This window comes from Aricia agestis, chromosome 1, assembly GCF_905147365.1.
Source record: "Aricia agestis chromosome 1, ilAriAges1.1, whole genome shotgun sequence".
NCBI lineage: Eukaryota > Metazoa > Arthropoda > Insecta > Lepidoptera > Lycaenidae > Aricia > Aricia agestis.
Genome location: NC_056406.1, coordinates 10317401 through 10341203, shown reverse-complemented (window position 1 = coordinate 10341203; position 23803 = coordinate 10317401). Strand labels below are relative to the sequence as shown.

The 23803-nt window shown below is 39.1% G+C and overlaps 3 protein-coding genes across 5 annotated transcripts in view; all 3 read left to right on the top strand.

Moving 5' to 3' along the window:
- The window catches only part of LOC121728746, a 41652-nt gene that overhangs the window by 17298 nt on the left and 551 nt on the right, over window positions 1–23803 (top strand). The window contains exons 3-9 of one of the 2 annotated variants that reach the window (XR_006035862.1): window positions 1426–2539; window positions 2631–3047; window positions 3587–3859; window positions 4035–4264; window positions 4547–5755; window positions 5845–6022; window positions 6210–7227. Coding sequence is in view for 1 of the 2 variants with exons in the window: in XM_042116992.1 (XP_041972926.1) it covers window positions 1426–2539; window positions 2631–3047; window positions 3587–3859; window positions 4035–4264; window positions 4547–5755; window positions 5845–6022; window positions 6210–6308 (3520 nt within the window). In the remaining variant the exon portion in view is untranslated. Of the gene's footprint in view, window positions 1–1425; window positions 2540–2630; window positions 3048–3586; window positions 3860–4034; window positions 4265–4546; window positions 5756–5844; window positions 6023–6209; window positions 7302–23803 lie in introns of those variants that run through there. The other variant, XM_042116992.1, reaches the window with a different exon arrangement.
- LOC121728756 (signal transducing adapter molecule 1) lies at window positions 12088–19375 on the top strand. 2 transcript variants are annotated; one of them, XM_042117016.1, is made up of 7 exons: window positions 12088–12379; window positions 14162–14370; window positions 16241–16456; window positions 16678–16909; window positions 17372–17482; window positions 17621–18107; window positions 19206–19375. In XM_042117016.1, exons 1-7 carry the CDS (start codon window positions 12337–12339, stop codon window positions 19210–19212), a joined length of 1305 nt encoding a protein of 434 aa, XP_041972950.1. In that variant the 5' UTR covers window positions 12088–12336; the 3' UTR covers window positions 19213–19375. The 2 variants fall into 2 exon arrangements, with proteins under 2 accessions (XP_041972950.1, XP_041972942.1); XM_042117008.1 differs by lacking the exon at window positions 19206–19375 and having other exon boundaries at window positions 17621–18522.
- LOC121728768 (influenza virus NS1A-binding protein homolog B-like) overlaps window positions 20405–23803 on the top strand; it is a 40454-nt gene continuing 37055 nt past the window's right edge. Inside the window, exons 1-4 of the mRNA XM_042117031.1 lie at window positions 20405–20541; window positions 20786–20853; window positions 22610–22644; window positions 23107–23162. Coding sequence (XP_041972965.1) covers window positions 20845–20853; window positions 22610–22644; window positions 23107–23162 — 100 coding nt within the window. The 5' untranslated portion in view covers window positions 20405–20541; window positions 20786–20844. The remainder of the gene's footprint in view (window positions 20542–20785; window positions 20854–22609; window positions 22645–23106; window positions 23163–23803) is intronic.

Here is a 23803-nt window from a genome sequence, read left to right as displayed (position 1 = left end):
AAGCGCTGTTTCACGCCGGTTTTCTGTGAGCCCGTGGTATTTCTCCGGTCGAGCCGGCCCATTCATGCCGAAGCATGGCTCTCCCACGTCAAACTGATCTTAAAAGTGTAGACTGTAGAGAGTAAAGAAATAGGTATATAAAGCCCTTGAGAAAGGTTTCTTGATTTCATAAAAACTTTTGCACGTGATCTCACAGAAATTAATTCTGTGTATAAATTATACACAGAACAACAATAATTCAATGAATGTTTTCATTTATTTCTTGTAAGTACGAGTTGTTTTTCACGAATACATTATACAGGGTGCAATTAAACCTTCCTGCCAAATTTTGATATAAGTACTGATGCTTGTCAAAAATGAAAATACACGTATTTTTTCTTTTATAATCACTCTGTACTAAAATATTGAGAAAAAGTTATCCTAAAAAACACTACAAATAATGGACACGACGCGTCGCCCGCGTGTGACGTCATGTGACGTGCCCCCGCCACAGAATATATACATATATATATTAGTAGTACCAACCACCGCGCGCGCCTCCCTCCGCATACCCCCGCTCATTCCCCCGCGTCGTGAGTGACCGCGTTCTGCAACGATTTTAAATGGGATAAAATATGTCATTAAAAAAATTGCACCCAATTTTTTTTATTAAATGGACTCTCCTAATGATACCTTAGCCCTGGAAAAAAATTGGCAAGAAGGTTTAATTGCACCCTGTATCTTGTAGTACACGAGTTTGACCTTAAAACAAATATAATTACGGGCCTGTTTTGGTGTGGGCCTAATTTGTGTTCACTCGACGTCCTGTTTACCATTGTATCCAAAATGTCCTTGCTACGCTATTAGAACTAGTATCGCTTATAAAAGCAGGCAGCAGCTACCCGGAAAAGATATCGCTTATCAATATTCATTTGATACCAAGTTTATTTTTACATCCCATAAATTTGTTCATTGCAATACATTATTATAAAGAAACTTATGTAATTTGAGTAAATATTAACGTAGGAGAGCCATGCTTCGACACGAATGAGAAATACCACCTTCTCACAGAAAACCGGTGTGAAACAGCGCTTGCGCTGTGTTTCGCCGAGTAAGTGAGTTCACCGGAGGCCCAATCGCCTACCCTATTCCCTTCCCTAACCTTCCCTATTCCCTTCCCTTCCCTTCCCATCCCTACCCTCCCCTATCACCCTATTCCCTCTTAAAAGGCCGGCAACGCACCGGCAGCTCTTCTGATGCTGCGAGTGTCCATGGGCGACGGAAGTTGCATTTCATCAGGTGACCCGTTTGCTCGTTTGCCCCCTTACTTCATTAAAAAAAATCTTTATTATTATTATTATAAAAGTAAAATGGTACTAAAAATATACCTAACTACAATATTAATTTAGTGCAAAAAAAAATTTGACAAATACAATTTGGTTTCAGGCGGTGGAGTTTCTGCATTTCGGATTTACTTGTGATCTTTGCGGTCATCAGCGTAGGCGCCTCCGTAGTCGCAGCAGACGGAAGCGCGGCGCCTGAAAATGTGAACGTTACCGCCGCAGTCCCGGGCGGCGCAGCGCTGGGTGAACTAGCGGCAGCAGTGTTGCGGGCTACCGGCGTCCGCGCCCTGTCAGTTCTCCCACCTGCCGAATGTATGACTCGTGCGGACTCGCGAGCCTGTCGGCGGGCTATTATAGCGGAGCTCGCAGCCTCTCGCTTGCACGTGGCGTTGCTCACTGTACCCGCTGCCGCGGCACCCTCGGCCCCTCTCCTCCGGGATGCCGGTCTCGATGAACTCGGCGACAGCACGCCGCCTCTACGGAGAGTGTGCTACGCCGCACCGCCCGCTCGGTCTCTACTCGATCTCGCCGACGAAAACATCGCAGCCCATTACTCGCTTAAGGCTATTAAAAAGAGCACAACAACAAAGGAATCTCAACTGGAACAAGCTTTAACCGTCCAAAATAAAGGTTCATGTAACGAAACAGTGGAATATTGTGCGACAGTCCTAGCCAGAGACAAGAGCGAAGCTGAGCTGCTCGTCTCGATCGCCCTATCGTACAATTTGAAAGTGAACGTTATTCCCGTTAGTGACTTTAACATCACAAACTCCTCGATCAATTCGCACATTTTTTGTGATTGGGCTCCCGAAGGTATCAGACTCAGCTCACCTTTTAATGCTTTGGGTCCCACGCCGTGTAGAGGAGATATCGAAGCCAAAGAATGTGCATTCGAAAGTCGCCGCATCCAAAAACTAGTTAACACCCGTGCATTGGCACATTCACCTAGCGGTTTACGGTCTCTAGCGCGCTTGTACCTCAACGGTGGAGAATTCAATGAGCTCGAAGCACTCTCACTTGCGTCTGGACCTACTGTGGCCGTCCGTCACTTTTTGCAAGCGCACCCCGCTCGGACAGTAGCCCGGCAGCTACGAGTGGCGGTACTGCTACCCAATGCCACATGCCGGGAAACCTACGACGCTCCTGCTCTTGCAGCTGCTGCTGCGCTAGCTGAAAGAGATCTAGAAAAGCAATGGTCAGGCGTAGTAAGATTTAAGGTTAGTTTTAAAATGTAATAAATAACTAATAGTTAGTGTTATTCTAAATACAATAAAATCTAAGAAGAAATAACAAAAAATGTAATTTCAGGTTGAAATCTACGATGATCAATGTGATGCCGCAAGAGCGTACCAGTATCTCATAAACGCCCTTGGGAATGGAGATTACGGAGAGTTATCTGGAGTAGCTGGCCCAGCATGTGGCGCCGCATACGCGGATGTCGCTCGTCAGGGCCCGGGCCTGGGCATGCCAGTGCTAGCCTACACCGCTCAAGTTCCACCTGCACCTCCGGCAGCGGCCCTCACACTACTCGCTGCTGGCGACGCTCGGGCACCAGCGGACGTGTTGGCTGCATTGATGCAAGCCCTGGGTTGGCGCCGCTTGAGCGCGTTAAGTGAGCCAGCTACTCGCCCTGTGCTGTCAGCTGTAGGACTTAAAACAGAAGTGGTCGCTCATCGTGAGCTTCCTGCTGATCACTCCGATTATGATCCAGATATATTTACTCAGGTAATTATTATTTGTTTCTCTCCGTTGATCTGTTAGGTATACCTTTTTTTTAAACCCAAGACTGGTATATGTAGTTTATAAGTAATTTAATCGATTAAAAACCTTTAGGTTAACTCAGGGGTTCCCAAACTGTGCGCCGCGGCGCCCTGGTGCGCTGTGAAAAAGCAAGAGTGGCGCCGTGAGTCGATCCTCCATCCCTATCCAAAACCACAAATATGATTAAATATTTGTTATTTATTATTTCCCTGCTTAACCTAACTATTATTATCATTCAAAATATTTACTTATGGATCTTTTTCCAATAGCTAGGTAAAGTAGGGCGCCGTGACAAAAGATTGTGAAAGATTGGGAACCCCTGGGTTAACTCATAAAACCATTAACCATCTCAAAACTCTACAACCGTTTTACTTATTTTCAATGTAATACAGTCACGGAATTGTAATAACTATTATTCACTGGAGTTCATTTCGCGTTTTATGGCTCTCGCTCAATAGAGTTCATTGTCTTGCTACATAGTAGTGTGTAACGTTTAATCGCAGTGGGCGGAACGAGTGGCACGTGCTAGCGGTCGTATCGTGTTCGTCTGCGCGGAGGATGCACGAGCCGTTCGAGCTGCTTTATGTGCTGGCGGGGACGCTGGACTGACACCTACCGCTGGAGCCGTTTGGATCCTACCTGCCACATTACCTCGCACGTGGCTGACACCGACCTCAACTGATCGCTGCACCGCGGAGAGGTTGCAGGAGATGATCGATGGGCATCTCAGCGTTGTGCCAGAATGGATGTTGCCTTGGCTGGATAACATAGTTGTGGTGAGCTCCCCTTTAATTATTGGTTATTAACTTATTACAATAAAAAAAATAAGGGATTATCTTCCTAGTGACGGGAAATTATCGTTTTTATTTTCAAACATACAAGTTAAAACATTAATAGTGTGAATTAAAATTAATTAATTAATTACTTACATCTTGTATTTGAATGTTTCAGGATACTGACAATACTCAGGAAAACGGCTCGTCTACAATAGAAGCTGCCGATGAGGCTTGGATCAAGCGTTGGCACACACAATGTCGGTATCTGGGTGCAAAATGTACGCAAGCTTCGCCTCATGCAGCGCTGCTGTATGATTCCCTGAAACTCTGGGCTGCGGCTTTGTCAAAGGCCTTAGTATCTCGACCAGACACGCTCGATGCTTTGCATCATCCTTCACTCGCAAGGTAAATCATTCAATGTTTCGTTTTATGACTTAATTATTACACACATCCGTTAAAGGCTTTATAGCTTGTTATTTATTTCACTCATAATTGATCATCATTACTCATAAGTCATAAGTCGTAACATATTCTTTTCGTTCGTAATTATCGTCGTTTACACGTTTATGTAACTTCTTGATGATCCCCCGGAAAACACATCGAAAACAGTTAAAGGGGTCTACCCTTTAACTGTTTTCGATGTGTTTTTCGTTTATATTGAAACCACCAATGCTATTTTTCTTACAGAGAACTCGTTATGAATGCCAGCAAAACCTCATATACTGGTCTTACCGGCGATTTCGAGTGGGCTTCCGTGGGAGAAGAAACTGAAGGCGCAGCATTCGCTCGTGCGTCACCCATGGTTCTACTACAATGGAATGAAGGGAAGCGACACGTAGTCGGCCGTTACTCGGATGGGCAACTCACTCTCCAAAAGGAGTTCATTCATTGGCGCACACCCGATGGCCGAATCCCTGACGACGGCGATGAAGATTGTGCGATCAGACCACTCGCTAACTTTTTACATAGCAACTGCCGAACTGCATTTGTGACACTAGGAATATTGTCTTTGGGACTGGTGATTATTGCTTTAGCTAGTACAGCTCTATACTGCAAACGTCGAGCCGAACGAGAATACAGAGCTCGCCTCGAACGCGCACTAGGTTTGCGTTCGCTTTTGCCGAAGACTGTTGGCTTGGACCGATGGGAGGTGCCGCGTGAACGCGTAGTCATTAACCGAAAACTCGGAGTTGGTGCATTTGGAACTGTTTACGGTGGTCATGCACTCCTCGCCGAGGACCGTGGTTGGACAGCGGTGGCGGTAAAAACCCTCAAAGCGGGTGCAAGCACCGAAGAAAAACTTGACTTCCTGTCGGAAGCCGAAGCAATGAAACGGTTCGAGCACAAGAATATTGTTAAACTATTGGGTGTCGTAACTAAGACGGAGCCAGTGTGCACTGTTATGGAGTTTATGTTGTACGGTGATCTCAAGAACTACCTCCTGGCGCGTCGGCATCTAGCCGTGGAGGCGGGTGCTGATACCGATGAACAAGTTTCTGCTCGCCGTCTGACTTCCATGGCATTAGATGCTGCACGTGCTTTATCTTATTTAGCTCAACTGCGCTACGTGCATCGCGACGTCGCGGCAAGAAACTGCCTAGTGAGCGCAAGACGCGTCGTCAAACTCGCTGACTTTGGAATGACACGTCTCGTTTTCGAAAACGATTACTACCGTTTTAGTCGAAAAGGAATGCTGCCCGTCAGGTGGATGGCGCCAGAAAGTCTAGCACTCGGCGTATTCTCGCCCGCTTCAGACGTATGGTCTTTTGGAGTGCTCCTATACGAAATTGTCACTTTTGGCTCGCTTCCCTTCCAAGGACTAAGCAACAGCGAGGTCCTAGAAAGAGTCAAGGCTGGAAATACTTTAGATCTACCTTCGGGCTTGAAACCGCAATTGTAAGTACTTAATTTTAAATTCAAATGACTATAGACTTAAGACACATCTTAGATTACTATTTTTACTAAAAATGTAACTTTACCAACAGGGAAGGGCTGATTCGGTCATGTTGGCAGCAGGATTACAAGGCTCGCCCAACTGCCTCAGAAGTGGCGGCATTTTTGGCTGACTCACCACGTCTTCTGTCGCCATGCTTGGATGTTCCACTTGACGCGTTGCCTCTGGATGCTGAGCCTCCATGGCGTCTTCCACGGGAAAGGGCCGAGGTATGTACTTAGCTTTAACTCAAAGTTAAACAAAAATAATCATGGTTCATTTGATACTTTCCTAGTTAACGAAACTTAATTCTGATAACATGGATTCGGATGTAAGAAAAAAGACGCCAAGACTTTTTTAAACCTAACTTACGTACTTTTACTATATATATAAAAACTACTATCATTCTTCTTGCAGGCTCGTTGGGTGTCATGGGCTGCGCCTGCGTCAGCTGATACTGACACCACCTACCTCAGCGCCGAGGGACCTCGGGAGACAGACCAGTTCCTACCATGAGCCAGTTGGAGCGAGTCTCGAACCACTCTACAAAACGTCACTGTGATCAAGGCGGAGGTTATTCGCCAACATACCTCGAATTGAATTATCATTCCAAAATATTCTAGTCATATTTTAGCAGCTCAATTGTTTTGTAAATATTATTATTATGATGATTATGCCTCGATTTTACTAAATTACCATAACTGCTGTAACTGTAACAACGCCTCTGGTGCAACCCACCCTTAGCGTTAAAAATCAATTCAATATTGAATTGTTATTTTTGTTTTAATTACCTTTGTAAAATTGAGGCTTACTTATTAGTTAAGTAAGAAAGACTACTTATTATTTATTTTGTTAATGTAAATGTCATTTATCTAAGGTAAATGCACTGACCTCCATTATACACTTGTATATTGGAGATCAGTGGATAAATGTAAAATGGCTCTTTAACATTGGAGGTTGATTGGAGGTAAGTACCTACTTTTGTTCTGATTTCAATTTTTTTTTATTAAGCTATAAGTGAGTACCTAACTTGTTTTTGCGTATTTATTACTTTAGTAAGTAGGTACTAATAATTTTGTAACGTATATCTGGAAAATATAAAAAGTACTCAGATAATATGGGTAGTTACATGACTTTAGAGCGCTTACGCCGCTTACAGACGAAAGTCACTCAATTAGCCGCGTACTGACCAAGCGAGCAGCCTCGCGAGGCAATTGCTCTGTTGCAGGACGTGCCTAGTGAGCGCGGCAAACGTTTAACGTACCGAGGCGCCTTTGAGCATCGACAAAAACCGACAACGCTCGGCTCGGGCCGCGGCACGCTCGGGCGAGGAAACGCATGCGTTTCCCTCGGGCGAGGCACGTCCTGACCGACCGAGCAACTGTCTCACGAGGCTACCGCGCGAGGCTGCTCGCTTGGTCAGTACGCGGCTATTGTCGACGGCACGCTTCGTCGACTGAGTGAAAAAAAAATTAACAAAATTGTGAAAGGCTCATAGTCAAAATCATAAATATTAACTTTATGGTCAAATTAATATATAAGTTGAAAAAGTTAAAAAATGTTGAAGTAGCCATCGAACGACATTATATTATTAATTTTAGTAAATAATTTATTAAGTACTATATTGATTATTATTAATTTCCGAGTAACTACCTATAGAAAATAATATTTATGACGTCCGTGTCAAGTGTTAAGATAAATAGTTTTAATTTTTTAGTAAGTAGGTAAGTAGTTAGGTAAGCACAATATTGTCGATTTAAATCGTGTGATTTTAAATATTAATTCTACAAATAATGTAGTTTCATTGTAAATAAAACAAAATATTGTACCTAAGTAATTTGTAAAAGTAACTAGATTTTAGTTAAAACAATAAAACGCTTAAAATTTTATATTGTATTGTCATTTCTTAGTTTTAAAATTATTTCAATTTCTAATCTATAATATATTAAACAGGTTGCAATAATTAAACCTTCCGGTCCACACTTGACACTGTGCACTTTCATCTTCAATTTTCGTCATAATTTTCTTTCTATCAACTTTCGGTTGGCGCATTCAATAATTGAATGCGTCAACGAACGCAATGCCAACGTTGTCATTTTTGTTCAGTTGCAATTATTTCTGTCAGCTTATTGTAACATGTGCGACGAGAACATTTTACTAGGTGGAATATGTGCGGCTTATTTGGTCATAAGAAATTCCAAAAAAGAGAACAAAGCGAAAGTTTTGGATACGGTCAGAGCGCATGCGTCGCGGGCATGCCTCATGTGCACTGTTGACTGCGCTATGACGCGTGCTCTTGATGAACAAAAAAAGGCACGGTGTGGACATAGCTGGACTGTGGACACTACGCGTAGTCGGCGCGTGCCTCCCCCATAAAGTTAACATACCTAGCGGAATAGAGAAACAAAGGCCTGAGCAAGAGAGATGTCACTATCAGTAACACTGCGTGTTAAAAAGAGACATGTGATACATGACAGCAGCACTCTTTTTTTGACGTCCAGTCGGCACGTGCCGCAAGTTGATAATTTAATCTCATAGAAATCATGTTCAATCATGCTTGTGTAAGTGTATACGTACACATATTTTTACACACTTTATGTTTTTATCCCGCCCGCGCCATTGGCCTAATAACAATGATGAAATACTCAAAGCAGATATGTTACTACCGCGCGCGTTGTGAAGATTCAAATACGGCCCAATTGGGCCGTCTCTTGTTTAGTCTGCATCGAGCGCAGTCACGAACGTGCCGCGTCTTGTCTTCTACATAAATTGAAAATGACATGACGTCGTGCGCGTTTCGAAAATGTACCAATTATGACTAAAAAAAAACAAAACACATGGAATCTCTTACAACATGTCTTGATTGCAATAAATACCTCGATTATTTACATTTTCAATCATTTTTTTCGAACAATCTGGAAAAAACCAATTTTCGTCATAGCTCAGGCGAAGAAGGAGACAGCGGGGCGATTCCATTATCGCGGGTGCAACATTTTGACGCACTTAATGGCTCATTTTCATTGGTCGTCAACTCGTTCGTTATACAGCATGCGGGCAGTCCCCGCAGCCGAGATAACGACCAATGAAAGTTACAAGTCGATACGTGTTCGTTACACCGCCTGCGGGGATTGCCCGCATGCTTTATACCGACCGTGATATCGACCAATGAAATTCATCGGTCGATATACAGCTTGCGGGACGCGAGTTGCCACGTTTCCGACTATTCCCAGTGGCCGCCATACTACTGCAAAGGAGATTTTTTTTATTTGTACCACCCTGAAACTTTTTTCAACAGTTCCCTGTATGATCATAAATAGAAGCCTGATAATGCTATACCTGTGGGAGGTCGTAAATCACAGACAGTCAAAATTGCTCCGCGTAACATCAATTGTTGTTCCATGGCAAGAACGTCTTTTTTTTTTTTTTTTTTTTTTTTTTTTTTTTTATTAAATAAGGGGGCAAACGAGCAAACGGGTCACCTGATGGTAAGCAACTACCGTCGCCCATGGACACTCGCAACATCAGAAGAGCTGCAGGTGCGTTGCCGGCCTTTTAAGAGGGTATACGCTCTTTTCTTGAAGGTTTGCAGGTCGTATCGGTCCGGAAATACTGCTGGTGACAGCCCATTCCAGAGTTTTACAGTGCGCGGCAGAAAGTTACGCGAAAAACGCACTGTGGAAGACTGCCACTCATCAAGGTGATGAGGATGGTATGTTTTTCGCGTGGGACGATAGCGAAAAGTTGCAGGTGGTATGATTCCGAACAATTCCTCAGAGCACTCCCCGTGATACAACCGATAGAGGATGCAGAGTGAAGCAACATCTCGGCGTAATTCCAGGGGGTCCAAGCTGTTTGAAACACTATGGCAGTCAACAATTCGAGCAGCCCTTCGTTGGATACGATCCAGAGGGAGCAGTTGGTATTTTGGCGCCCCTGCCCAGAGATGAGAACAATATTCCATATGAGGCCGAACCTGCGCCTTGTAGAGTTGTAGGCGTTGGTCCGGACTGAAGTACTGTCTCGCTCTGTTAAGAACGCCAAGCGTCTATAACTGGCGACGAACACAGAGGTTCTCCCCAGCCCTGCGGGCCCTATCGACTAATGACAACGGTTCCTCGAATGCGGGCCCTGTGGCACGCGTTCCAGAAATCTCCCGCACCCCGCATGCGGGCCCTATCGACTAATGAAAACGGTGCCCCGAATGCGGGCCCTGTGGCATGCGTTTCAGAAATCTCCCGCACCCCGCATGCGGGCCCTATCGACCAATGAAAATGAGCCATAAAGCGTCCTACTGACAAAATAAAACACATTTATTAATAAATTATCTTTTGAAGGGATACATTTTAACTAGTTCAATCATAAATTGTAAATGAAAACTAAAATTAAATCTAAGAAAAGCCACAAAACATGTTTGAAGTACTATCGCGGGTGCAACCAAATTGGTCCTCTATTAAGAACTCGGACGAGTTCATTTGAGAATACTGCTAATTGTGGAACTTTTAGTAATTTATTAACCCATATTTCAAAAGTGTATAAGACAAAGAAATGATTTAACTAGATACAATTAATTTAAGTAATTAGTACTAGGAATTATTAACAATTTTCACGATCGCGGGTGCAACATCAGAATATCGCGGGCGCAACGAGTCTAAAGAAATTGAATTTATTCATAAGTCTGCAACTAATTTCTACATTTTTGATACGCAATACATAATATTATTAGTAAATTGTAATAATACTATTTAAAATTTTATTATTTTTTAATTATCAGTCATTTATCGATTTATATGAGAAAAGAAATCATCTAAATCACTAAAAACAATTAAATAATGTAACTTAAGCAAACCTTTTTTGACGTATTGTTATAAAACCGAACTACAGCACACCTTAAATTCAAAATTAATATTTATAATTTAAAAAATAGGGGAGAATTATATAAGTAAAAATATTTTTTTCAAAGAAAATTATTAAATATTTATGATTTTTCCTGTCATTTTTAGCATTTCTTCTAAAATATTTAAAAATAAAAGAATATAAATCATCACTTTAAAACATCTGTCAAGTAATACATGAAATATTTCGAAAAATATAAAACTTGTTTGTTTGTTGTTTCACTTATCACTTATCTGTCAAATTTGTCAATGTGTGCAATTTTAACTCTGAAAATTGTTTGTTTCACTTATCTGTCAAATTTGTCAATGTTTGCAATTTTAAATTTGAAAATTGTTCGGAAGAGATTTAAGCCGGAAAATAGTATGGACGTAACAGATCTGTATAAGTAGAACATCATTGCCTAATAATTTTGCTCTATAATTATACGGAACCCTTCGCGTGCGAGTCCGACTCGCACTTGGCCGATTATTACTATTGTTTGAACCGATGGTTAAGTACACTAACTATAATGTACTACTACTATCACTATCCTCGTTAGACCCAATGTTACGCGCTAGCTTTGAGCTAGCTCTCTTTCCCTCAATCTTCTATAGTTTGCCATCTTTGACAGCCGGCACCCCTTATTTTTTTAATTAGGCATACCTATATTATTATAATTATAATAAGAGGAAAATAAGCTTCCATTTGATATAATTATGTATAAAAGATCAATATACGATAAGGATGCAAAAATGTATCGGAATGGTACCTGTTCACACCTGATTACAATAGTAGTTGCAGCCGGGTGCCCAACCGCACACCGGATTTTTCTAAATCTTTATACTCATTGCCCTGCCAACTCAAATTAAAAAAATATATATATATATTTGCGGCCACATTTGGAATGGCACCCGGCACCCCAGTAGAAACAATAAGTATTATGTTCTCCCTATCATAAATATTTGTAAAAATGTGGTTTCAAGGAGTGAGCACACTGAGATGGGCCGTGCCGGGGCTCAGCGTGCCGGGGCTCATCGCGAAAATCCACCTCCATACAATTTGTATGGAAGCGGAAATCCGCTGCGCCCCGACACAGTGTGCGATACGCGCATCAGCTTTCATACAAATTGTATGGAGGCGGATTTTTGCGATGAGCCCCGGCACTGCCCGTCTCAGTGTGCTCACTCCTTTAAGCGTGTCCTCGATAGATGCACAATTTTGCAGTGGGATCTTAGACTATAATTACCATTGGATGATAGTCGCAGATCGTCCAATGGTATCATTAAGCACGAAGGCCGCATGTGCGGCCGCGGCATTATTTCTGTTGCCAAGACAATTTTTTTAAAAGAAAAGTAATGTCAATGCGCTGACAGATGACATTGACGTCTATGAATTGACATTTTCTTCAAGCATAGACAATTCTTGACAAACAGTGATAAATCAGAATTCAGAATTTAGGTTTTAGCATAAACTTATTAGATACTGTTTTAGAAAATATTGTATCATCAACATTTTCTAAATCACATTAAAATAGTAAAGTAAGTTTGTTAAAAAAATAATAACTAGGAAACCTAACGAAGAACTGATGAAGTGGTGAAACGTTTTGTACCAATAGTCACTTCGTTGTACAAATCATTTCTTTTATGTTTTTGTGCTACTTATTTAGGACAAAATGGGTATATTCAGCACTTCCTCACCATTTGACCAGGATGTAGGTAAGTTGCAATGGTTTTGTAAACGACTATAGCTTTAAAACTATTTTATTGTGACTTTTTATTAGATTAGTAGAAACACTCCCTTTTAACAAAGAAATTATCAGTCATTTTTATTATATTTACCTTTATTATTGTATTTATTATTAAAAATAATAAAGTGTAAACATTGTATGGATATAATGTAGTAATCTTCATAATAATGCTTTATCATCTGCATAAGTTACATTATTATTGTGTGCATATTGCACACTATTGCACTACAGTCAATTTTATTATAAATGCTTCGAAACTTTCATTTTTGGTGATTGAGAACACAATATGAACTTGTCCATCTCTTTACTCTTAAAAAAGAATTAAGTACATAGTTTTATGTGTTCATCAAAACTAAATTGAACAATAAACTTGGTAAATTAATTTATTGTGAGTCACCTGTAATGTATTTCATGATAAGAAAAAATATAACCAACAGATTTGTCTCTTTATGCAACTTCTGGTTTAAAAACAAAAAATATAATAACTACTCTGTTTAAATGTTTTTAACATTGCAATTTAAATAATATTTGGAATAACAGATTTAATACTTATAGAATAGAACAAAAATATTGTCATGAAATTATATCATATTTTGAAATATGAATATAATATTACTAGATGCCAATGCCCTTACAATAAAACCTTTTGGAGTTTTGTTACAATATTTAAAACCAGTGACAGTGATACTATTCACAACTCAAGTGCTCTTTGAACAGTTTTGATGTTCATTGCTATTGTTATAATAAGCTGCTCTATTCTAAAAAGCTATATTATAATATCTAATTTGGAGGTAGCAAATTAAAATTCAAACTCAGCTTTTAGATCTTTTAGGGCCCCTCCACACGACGCTTTTTTACCTCCCCTATTATCCTATTCCCTCTTAAAAAGCCGACAACGCACCTGCAGCTCTTCTGATGCTGCGAGTGTCCATGGGTGACGGAAGTTGCTTTCCATCAAATGACCCGTTTGCTCGTTTGCCCCCTTATTTCATAAAAAAAAAAGTTCATCACTCAGCAAACGCAAGGAAGCCCACACGTTTTAAACTTTATATCTGCCAAAACGCGCAGAAGAAGAGCGCATCAGAAACGCGCGTTGTCAGTGCGCAAAAAATATGTTGTGTGGAAAGGCGCTTTAGCTGTTTTGACTCTGACTGACTCTGACTGTCTGTGTTCCTTCTAAAAAAGTTATTATCAGTAATTTGCTATATAACTATAATCTTTGTTTTGCTTTTATTAGTAAATAGAAGATAACACAATATTATTGTGATACTAGATCAAACATATGTTAAAACTACATAATATTGTTTTGAAAACACTCAATTATTTGTCCCTCAATTCATTTCTTCAGTTAAGGATTGGTGGTTCTCTAGAGTTAGACTGCCATGCCACTAGAAAAATATGTTTTTGCTCAAAACTTAACAAAAAACATTGATTTTCTTTGGTGGTGTTTGTTGTTTTTATAATACACAAGATTATGTAGGCACTATGTGTTATCCACAAACCCTCTATTTTGCAAACATTTGATTACCTAAACTTAATCTATCCTAATGCCTAACAACAACAATTATTAGTCCTGATAATTGAGTTTCTATGGTTTCATATAGATAGGAGGAAATATTCTTATTTCCTAAGAAAAACTAGGAATTTTTCTCTGATTGAAAAATTAAAATATTTTAATGATATGTAACATTTAACACTTGAAAATAATGTTTTTTTTTTTATTGAAATTGCACTAAAAATTGTATTTCAGAACGAGCTACAAGTGAGAACAACACTAGTGAAGAATGGGGTCTGATTTTGGAAATCTGTGATCGCGCCGGAGCGTCAGCCACAAGCTCGAGAGACTGTCTAAGGGCGGTGCTTCGCCGACTCGGTCACGCGGACCCCCACGTCCAAGTGCATGCAGCTACCTTACTGGATGCTTGTGTAGCGAACTGCGGCCGCTATTTCCTACTGGAGGTAGTTAAAATGTCAACTCTGTCACCATATTCACTCATGCATGAATGATTGATTTGACTATCTGATTCATTTTTGTATGTCTGTAAATTATTGTGATTTTTTTTTCTTGTGGTAATCTCAGCAGTAAATACTTTTTCTTAAACAAAGATTTTATAATATTAAATTACTAGCTGTTGCCCGCGACTTCGTCCGCGTGGAGTTCAGTTTATAGCGCGCGATGTCAACAAAATTGGTGTCAAAAGCTTTTATAAAAAAACCCTGGTACCCCTTAAATCAATACAGCTGTGCAGTGTGCACACAATAAGTATTTCATTTTTTTATATTAAACTTTATATTTTATGCCAAATTTTAAAGCTTATTTAGCCCCCTAATTACACAACTTTAGGCTGCGTTTCCACTGAAGCGGAGCGGAGCTTAGCGGTGTCCGAATTGACCAATCGTGCTATTCCAGCGGAATGACAGTAAAGATTTCGAGTATTTTCGAGCATGGTGATTGGTCAATTCGACACCGCTAAGCTCCGCTCCGCTTCAGTGGAAACGCAGCCTTACCCATAAACTATTTATCATTGATAGGTTTAAGGTTACGTCACTGCACAGATAAAGTACTGAGTTATTTAATACCGTAGAATAGATATAACAATCTAAAAAAATCGAAACTTAAGTGTAAGATGATAACTTACACTTAAGTTTCGATTAATATATAGATAAGACGACAACGTCTTATAGAAAGACTTTTGAGCAAGCGTCAGCGCGATGTAGAAGACGCACGGCGCCATCTATTATGAATTTTTGGAACTAACTTAATTTGAACAAATTTACGCATTTTCACCCCCTTACAACCCTTTTTTCCAGTAAAAAAGTAGCCTATGTCCTTTCTCAGGCTTTAGACTATCTGTATACAAAATTTCATTACAATTGGTTCGGTAGTTTTGGCGTTTGGCGTGAAAGCGAGACTGACAGACAGACAGACAGAGATACTTTCGCATTTATAATATTAGTATAGGTTATGTGCACTCTGCACAGCTGGTTTTGGGTATTTTGATTAATTAAGGGCCGCGCTACACTGGAATGGCAGCGGCGAGGCGAGCACTTTCAGCGCTGCCATTCCGGTGTAACGCGGCCCTAAGAGGGGTACCACTTACCAGGGTTTTAAAAAGTGTTTAAATTTGACACAAATTGTGTTGACACCGCGCGCTATAAACTAAAGTCCACGCGGACGAAGTCGCGAGCAACAGCTAGTTATACATAAAATATATTTAAGATTTTTGAAATATTATTTTAATACACATCCAAGACCCAGGGACATTGAAAACTTTTTGTTCCGCCTGCGGGACTCGAACCCAGGACCCCCGGGATAAGCGCGATAGTTTATGGGTAAAGTTGTGTAATTGGGGGGCTAAATAAGCTGGCGTAAAATATAAAGTATAATTTAAAAAAATGAAATATTATGTGCACACTGTCCAGCTGTTTTGATTTAAGAGGTACCAGGGTTTTTTATGAAAGCTTTTTACACCAATTTTGTTGACATCGCGCGCTATAAACTGAAGTACATGCGGACGAGGTCGCGGGCAACAGCTAGTGTTATACAAGTAAACTTCTTTTATCATTGAAATTGTTAGCAATTGAACCAATTACAAATGATTCAACAGCACGAACTCAATGTCTTGCACCAATTGCCTCATTTAAGACTTATATTTTTTTATTGGTATTATTTTTAATATTAGCCATTTTCCCATTTTCATTATTTTTAAGATTTTTTTTCGAGATAATATATTTTTTTACATAATCAGAGAGATTTTGGGTCATTAAATCAATTAATGTACATAATATGTACTTATTGTACAATGTAACTTGTTTTCTCTTTACTTAGGTGGCTTCGCGTGAATTTGAGGCAGAATTTCGTCGGCTCCTGTCCCGCGCCCAACCTGCTGTTGCCCAAAAACTAAGAGCATTATTGAAGAAATGGGCTGAAGGCGAATTCAAAAACGATCCGCAGTTGGACCTCATACCTTCACTGCACGCAAAATTATGCGCTGAGGCCGGTGAAAAACCCTCGTCTTCTGTAACTGCCAGCACTGATCCACAAGTAAATATATTCTATTTATAGCACAAAAATAGTCTAAAATTGTGTTTTTCGTTTAGTAGCACCAATTATACTATATTAATTTTATTTAAAGGAGAATGGGCATTTTTTATGGGATATCTATGGGAGTTGGGCCTGAACTTGAAAGTTTTCTTTCCTGACCTATCACAAAAACAATATCTCGTATGTATATTGTATAGGTTCCTTTTTTCGTCGATTTCTAGGCAGCAGCAAACGCGGCGGCTCAGCGTGAGCAGGAGGACCTAGCTCGGGCTATCGCCCTCTCGCTCAAGGAGACAGGGGGCGCTTCGAGCACTACCAGCGCGTTGTACCCTCGTGTGGAGAGCACCGACACCCCGGCTGCCCCGGCGCCGCCTGTGGCGAGACAGGTCCGGGCTCTGTACGACTTTGAAGCCGCTGAGGATAATGAGCTCACCTTCATGGCGGGAGAAATCGGTGAGTTATGTTTATTGCAATTGAAGGATGTCTCTTTCTCGAAAAAATTTGATCACCATGTTATGGTAGAATTTATTGTGTTTGTAAATGTGACAATCAATAATAAATGTCCATACTTACTAATATTATAAATATGAAATTGTCTGTCTTTCTGTTACATCTTCACGCCCAAAGCGCTGAGCCGTTTTTGCTGGATTCTTTGAGTCCCAAGAAAGGATTTAGGATACTATTTATCCTGAAAAATGTACGGTTCCCTTCGCGATAAAGAAATTTCCTCGCTACTGAGTTGCGGGCGCCATCTAGTATGGTAATAAACTTACACTTATCTAAGTTTGTTCTCTTGTTTAATCAGTGTAAATCTAAAAATAATATCTGTGGCATTGTAGATCCGTATCCGTATTATCTTATTTAAATTTTTTTTTTGATGTTGCATGTCGTCTAATGTATTATTATTATTTTCAGTGCACGTAACTGACTCGACTGACCCTAACTGGTGGAAGGGCTACAATGAACGCGGCGAAGGACTTTTCCCAGCTAATTTCGTCACTTTCGATCTCAGTGAGCCAGCCCAAGGTAGTATAATAATATTACTTATTATTATTGATCGAAATTTAAAAAACAGACAGAGAATTTAAATATGATTTTTTGGGCCTAAATTTGCTATTTGGACTATACATACAAAAATAAATCTTCTAATCATGTTCTTTACAGAAAAAGAAACTAGAAGCGGCGGCGGGGGTAAAACAGTGCAGTTTGTAGAAGACGCGCCCGCTCGCATCGACGAGTCGGTTATGGATGAGGCCCTAGCGTTGCTCCACGAAGCGGACCCCACCGACGAAGGCGCGGGGGAGAGCAACATGCGGCTTGTGACGCTCGAGGCGCGCGTGCACGCAATGGGCCCGCTGGTAGACGCCGCGCTCGAACGCGCCGATCGCCGCCACGCGCGTCTCACGCAACTCAGTTCCGACCTCGTCGACGCTCTAAACCTATACCACGAACTCATGCGCGATCCCAAACCCATGTACGCCCCGCAATACATGATGCAATTCCCCCCCGGCGTGATGCCTGGCGCTCTTCCCCCCGGTAGTCTACCCCCCGGTGCGCTCCCCGGCTCACTTCCCCCCGGGAGTTTGCCCCCAGGCGCGATACCGCCCGGCGCTAGCGCATCGCACTTGCCATCCCAGCCCATGCCACCACGGTACGCTATTTAAATGTATTGTGTAGCTGTTATATTAGTAGTTACTCGCATTTTATATGTAAATATCATTACATCTATTTAGTTTTTGAAATACCTTCCAACCAAGATGTAGCACTCGAAAGTATTTTATTTAGGAAAATAGAAAAAAATAGTTTACAGTCTACACTAGTGAATTATTACAAAATATGGAAGTTCATGATATATCATTGCATACGGTTTCATTATAAAATGTGTACTTCAATAATAGCCTACAATCGTGCAAGGATGTTTTAGCACGTGGCCGACATTTGAAATAACGCCACCCTTCTGAAATGTCCCGCATTTCGCATTATGACAAAATTCCACTCGCCAAAATATCTGTGTAGTTCTATACTAAATGTTTATACAGTGTGTAACAAAAATAAGTGATAATACTTTAGGGTGTGTACGTGTTCCTAGTAGAGAGTTCACTGTGAAAGTAGCAGCGCTCAAAGACATATTTTTTTTTCACTTTTGTATGGGGAAACTCGTGACGCTCGGGCCCTTGTCCATACAAAAGTGAAAAAAAAATTCGTCTTTCAGCGCTGCTGCTTTCACAGTGAACTCTCTACAAGGAACACGTACACACCCTAAAGTATTATCGCTTATTCTTGTTACACACTGTATATACGCGATATAAGATTGAACAGACAAACAATTCATACAATTTAAGCAGCTTATTAGTTAATAGGTAGCAGCAATTTATTTTAGTTTTTGTGGGTTTTTTTTCACTCAAATTTAACCAGACTTTAGATGTAAGAGGATATTGTAATAAAATAGTGAAATACGTAACCTACCATTGTCTATATTTTGTAAGTGATTATTATAGATGTTTCTGAAATTTATGACAAAAGATATTTGTGTTTTCTAACGGCCATTCCCAATATTTGATCTATCTCTGGTTTTGCCCTACTAGAGATAGGAATAGCTCAGATTAGACATTAGAGACATATATTTTATGTCAATTGTGAGCTATTCCTATCTCTAGTAGGGCAAAACCAGAGATAGATCAAATATTGGGAACGACCGTAAGTGGTTGTTGCGACATACCTAATAATCTGTATGATGTTTGCATTACAGGTGCTGATATGTGGTTCTTCATTGATAAAATGGCTGTAAATAGTCCTCTTCATTCCTAAATTATACATGAATAGATTAATTTATTATAATTATATTGCATTAAAATATAAATTATCACTTAAATATTGTTAGCAGAGATTTAATTAATGAAACTATAAATATTATTTGTACTTATGACGTTTTATTTAATAATTACCTACCTATACTTATAAGTACCTTCCGTACCGCTATGTGAAAGATGAGAGGGAGTAGTCACTAGTCAGAGTTCAAGGACAAGTAATGGAAGTCTGCAATACTTGAATACAATGTTATGACTTGCATGAAAACTCTTGTGTGGACTATGGATTAGTGTTTTAATGTGTATTGAGCTCGACTCAAGTGTCTTAAGCTAATATTTGGTCTTAAGAATAGAGACTAGAGAATGTTAAACATTAGTAAATCTTTTTAACCGACTACTAAAAAGGAGATTATTTGAATCTTAATGGAGGACAGATTATGGAGTCGCGGAGGCAATCGAAAATTGTCTCGTAATAACAAGAGAATGAAGATAGAGCAACGTGGGTATCGAATTTTTGTCTTGTACACGAAAAAAAACTTTTATGTTATTGCATAGCTTTCATCGCGGCGACCGAATCAAGAAATATTCCGTAAAGAAAATAAACTTCGGTACGGTGTTGGTGTGCATGTGACTAGAGTCCAGTGGTCCCGAACCTTTTTTTCATACGCTCCACAAACATGTTTTGGTGTGTGTTGTCGCGGGCCGCAACAAAAATTTTAAGGTGAAAAAATAACGATCTTCAAAATAACGATTTAAAAGTGGAAAAAGTACATTATTAATTTGCCGTTCGGTGAGCGTGAATTTCAAAATGATGGGCCGACACACATAACCGCGTTGCTGTCGCTGAAATCTTGGGCTTGCGGCGCGGTACGTAACGATATTTTTTCTGGTATTCGATAACATTATGAAGCCCTGTTATAAGGTAAAGTAAAACAAATACTTTTTATCGATATTTATTAATTATTACACTAGGAGTCCCGGAAACAAACTGAATCATTCAAGAATCGAGATTTTAACAAGGCTATATTTTTTTAAGGATTTAAAAAATTGCACGTCATAATGCAAGTCATTGAAACATGATATCTTAGTTGAAAAAAGCAACACTGTCACTATGACATCTTGTTGACAACGTCAAAATTCAAAACAAAACTATCATTCATCAGTCAAAAGTCAAAACAAGGCGCGTGGATGTCACGATTTGGACAAGAATTGGTATTGTGGTGTCTTCCTCGAGCCAACCTACTCCAGACATTGAAGATCGTTCGTGAAATACTTTGTGTAATAACTTAATTTAATTATGATAATATTCTGACGGCGCATCGGAGGCCGCGGCCTGCTCTTCATTGATTGACAATTAAGACGCCGAAGCGATGTTTTTGCCATGTGACTTATATTATTGCGCCGCGGCCTTCGTTGCCGCCGCGTGCTCCAGTATAATCCGGTTAGGTCGCTCACGGGGCGAAGCCGGATGATGAGAGCACCGGTCAGAAGTTCACCCCTTTGTCTCGTGTGGTGTTTACAGACCTGGCTGCGGTCAGCAGCGGCGTAGCGCCACCATGAAGCCACAGGACGACTGCAGAAATGGAGACGGTGAGTGATCCCTGTTTCAGTTGAATTAAGTGCGATAACTGTAATTGATTGGCATTTCTTTTAACTACGTGTTTCAGGTCAATGACTTGTCAAGTCCTACCTACTATTTAATTTATGTAGGTAACTAAAGTTCTAGAAATATAACGGTTTTCTCAGAATACTGGTAAGGTCAATGTGTCGAAGTCCGTCTGGGAGGTAAGTCCGTCTAGTGGCAATAACTTCCATATTTGAACGACTAGTTCCATACGGCTCAGTAGGTAAAACCATATTGCAAAGTTAGTTTGACCTAAGAAACAGACATGTCGCTACTAACTACCTGTTACGAAAAAAACGATCTCAATTTTTTTTTTGTACTCGCAGTCGGAGTGTAAGTCTCTGCCAAAAAAATTTAAAAAAGTGGAAATACGAAGGAGTTTTTGGAGTTTCTTAGATTACATAAGTAATTTAGTAATCCTTTTACTTATTACTGGTGTTGGATTTGTTAATATCGCTTTAATTTCGTTATTATCATCTGCAACATATTGTGTCTAACCTAAAATTGCAATAATTGGGAAGTCCGTCTAGTTTTCATAAGGAAAGGCCGTCATATGCCGGTCTTGCCTCGAATCAGATATTGTCAACATTTTCAAATATACATGTCTTTTTATTGTTAATTTGCATTTAAACTTAGGACTACTAAATCATAGCATTGCCCAAATTTTACTGCACGAAAAGAGCATACAAGAGGGGCTGATAAAAATGGCAAAAGTTATAAACAACAAATTAAAAAAAAAGGGTTTGGTTTTTTTCAATATTCCCAAAACCAACAATTATTTGAGATAATCAAAATTTGAAAAAAGATTCTTAAAGAGCAGGAAATTTGCTTTCAAAAATCCTACCTCCCGGACCAACAAACCTTATAATTTTAATTGAGCGGCGAAAATAATGGTAAAAATGTGTAACTTTCGCGTGCATGGGCTCAATCTGCCACGTAAACTAAAAAGTTATTTTAACTAACTAAATATTAATATTACGGAATAAAAAAATAGGTACTAAGTAGATGTATCAATAACAATAATCAAATCAAAATTAAGTATGGGAGTATGTTGAAAAATGTCTCATCCCATAAATGATGATGAAGCAAAGTTGTAGATTTTACCGGCACTAATTAATATAATTTTGTTGTAATCAACATTTATGTTTATACTTAGTGTTTAATTTTTCAAAAAATTCACTATAATTTGAATGAAAATGTTTGCAACCACTTAGACTTACGATATGCCGGACTTGCCTTAAAATGATATAAAATTAATTTTCTCTGGAATGTGAACCGTATTACCGACACCTTAAACACATATTTGAATGGCCGTTTTGCGGCTTTGCTAGACACCGTTGCCATGCATTTTACTTCACAAGTTATGGCTATACTGCTGCTAGATGGACTTACCTCAAACTGTAAGGGAAGTCCGTCTACACGCCGAGTTTTTAAAAAATACCACATAAGTAAAAAAAATACGGCAACTAAGATTATTTTTAGATCATTATAGGTCTAATTTATATATAGCCTATAATTTCCGATAACACAAGTAACTTTAAAAAGCGAATCTCAAGTCAAAAAATTATGTTAAAGTTTAATTTTAGAAAAGTATGCCGGACTTCGACACATTGACCTTAATATGAGTTTTTCTTTGAGTATTTGAGATATTGTCAGTAAAGTACATGAAATTGCATATTAATTTTCCACAATCTTAGCATTGTTTTCCTTTTTAATGTTTAGATAACTTATGATGGCAGCAGGGTTGTAGGTACCAGGTATGGATGACAATAATAAATATTGAGATTTAATGACTATTGTCAACATAGTTCCGTTTGCTGATGTGGAGTGTTTTTGTATATTGAGATAAAACCCTAAGCATTTAAATCTCATTATCATTGTAATGATGATATAAAAATATTATCACTGATATGATATTGTATTTACTAGAATAAATCATCAAAGGCTTATCATTGTGACACGACAAAAGCCTCCGTAGGATCATTTATTGTGATTTAAGGAAAAACTTGTTGCCCTCATAATATTATTATCATAATTTGCCTGATATACACATCCCTAAGATATCCCTGAGCAGAATATTTTTTCTTTCCTCAAAAATGAATAGAATAGTTTTGCATTCTTAGTTTATCATGGTAGTTATGATAATGTTTAAAATACATAATACCTATAAATAGTAATCATATGTAAATTCATACTTATTTTTATGCTGCCTTGTTTAGGAGAGTTTTAGTGGAAAACTCAGTAACTAAATATAGTTTTGCAGTGATGTTTATTGGTATTTATTGAGTTTTATTGAAGTGTTTTTGTGGACAAATATTGGTTTAGCTTCAAGTGTGTTTGTTGAGTACTGTAGATGTTTAAACATTGCAAATATAATTAAGATGTCATTTCATTAAGAAATATTGCTTGTTTCATAATACAGTATATTGTATGTTCATATTGGTAACTCTGAACTTATTCATTTTGCTATTTGTTTTTTTAGTGAAAAAGTGGCTTTAATTCATCAACATTATTACAACTACCCACATTAGTCATTTTGACGAATTTCCATATTAATTACTTATTTGATTTTCATCAGATTGAACTAAACCATCTACTATGCTTCACAAATTCACAATATTCCTAAGGGCCTGAGAATCACTATCAAAATATTCCTAATAACTTGTTATACAATATTTATAAATCACATACAATTTAAAATTATCTAAAGAATGAATTTTGAAATTTAAAGAAATGGAGTAGTGTTGAATGTTTCCACTATTAATTAAGAGGCCACTATAAAAGTTTTTCAGTAAAACATAATATTTACATTTTATATAGAAAATATAATATGTGTTATGTGACTTGGCATTCACCCATAGTCTACCTGAAATAGTTGGCATTGCTTAAAATATAATATTTAACACCTCCATCATG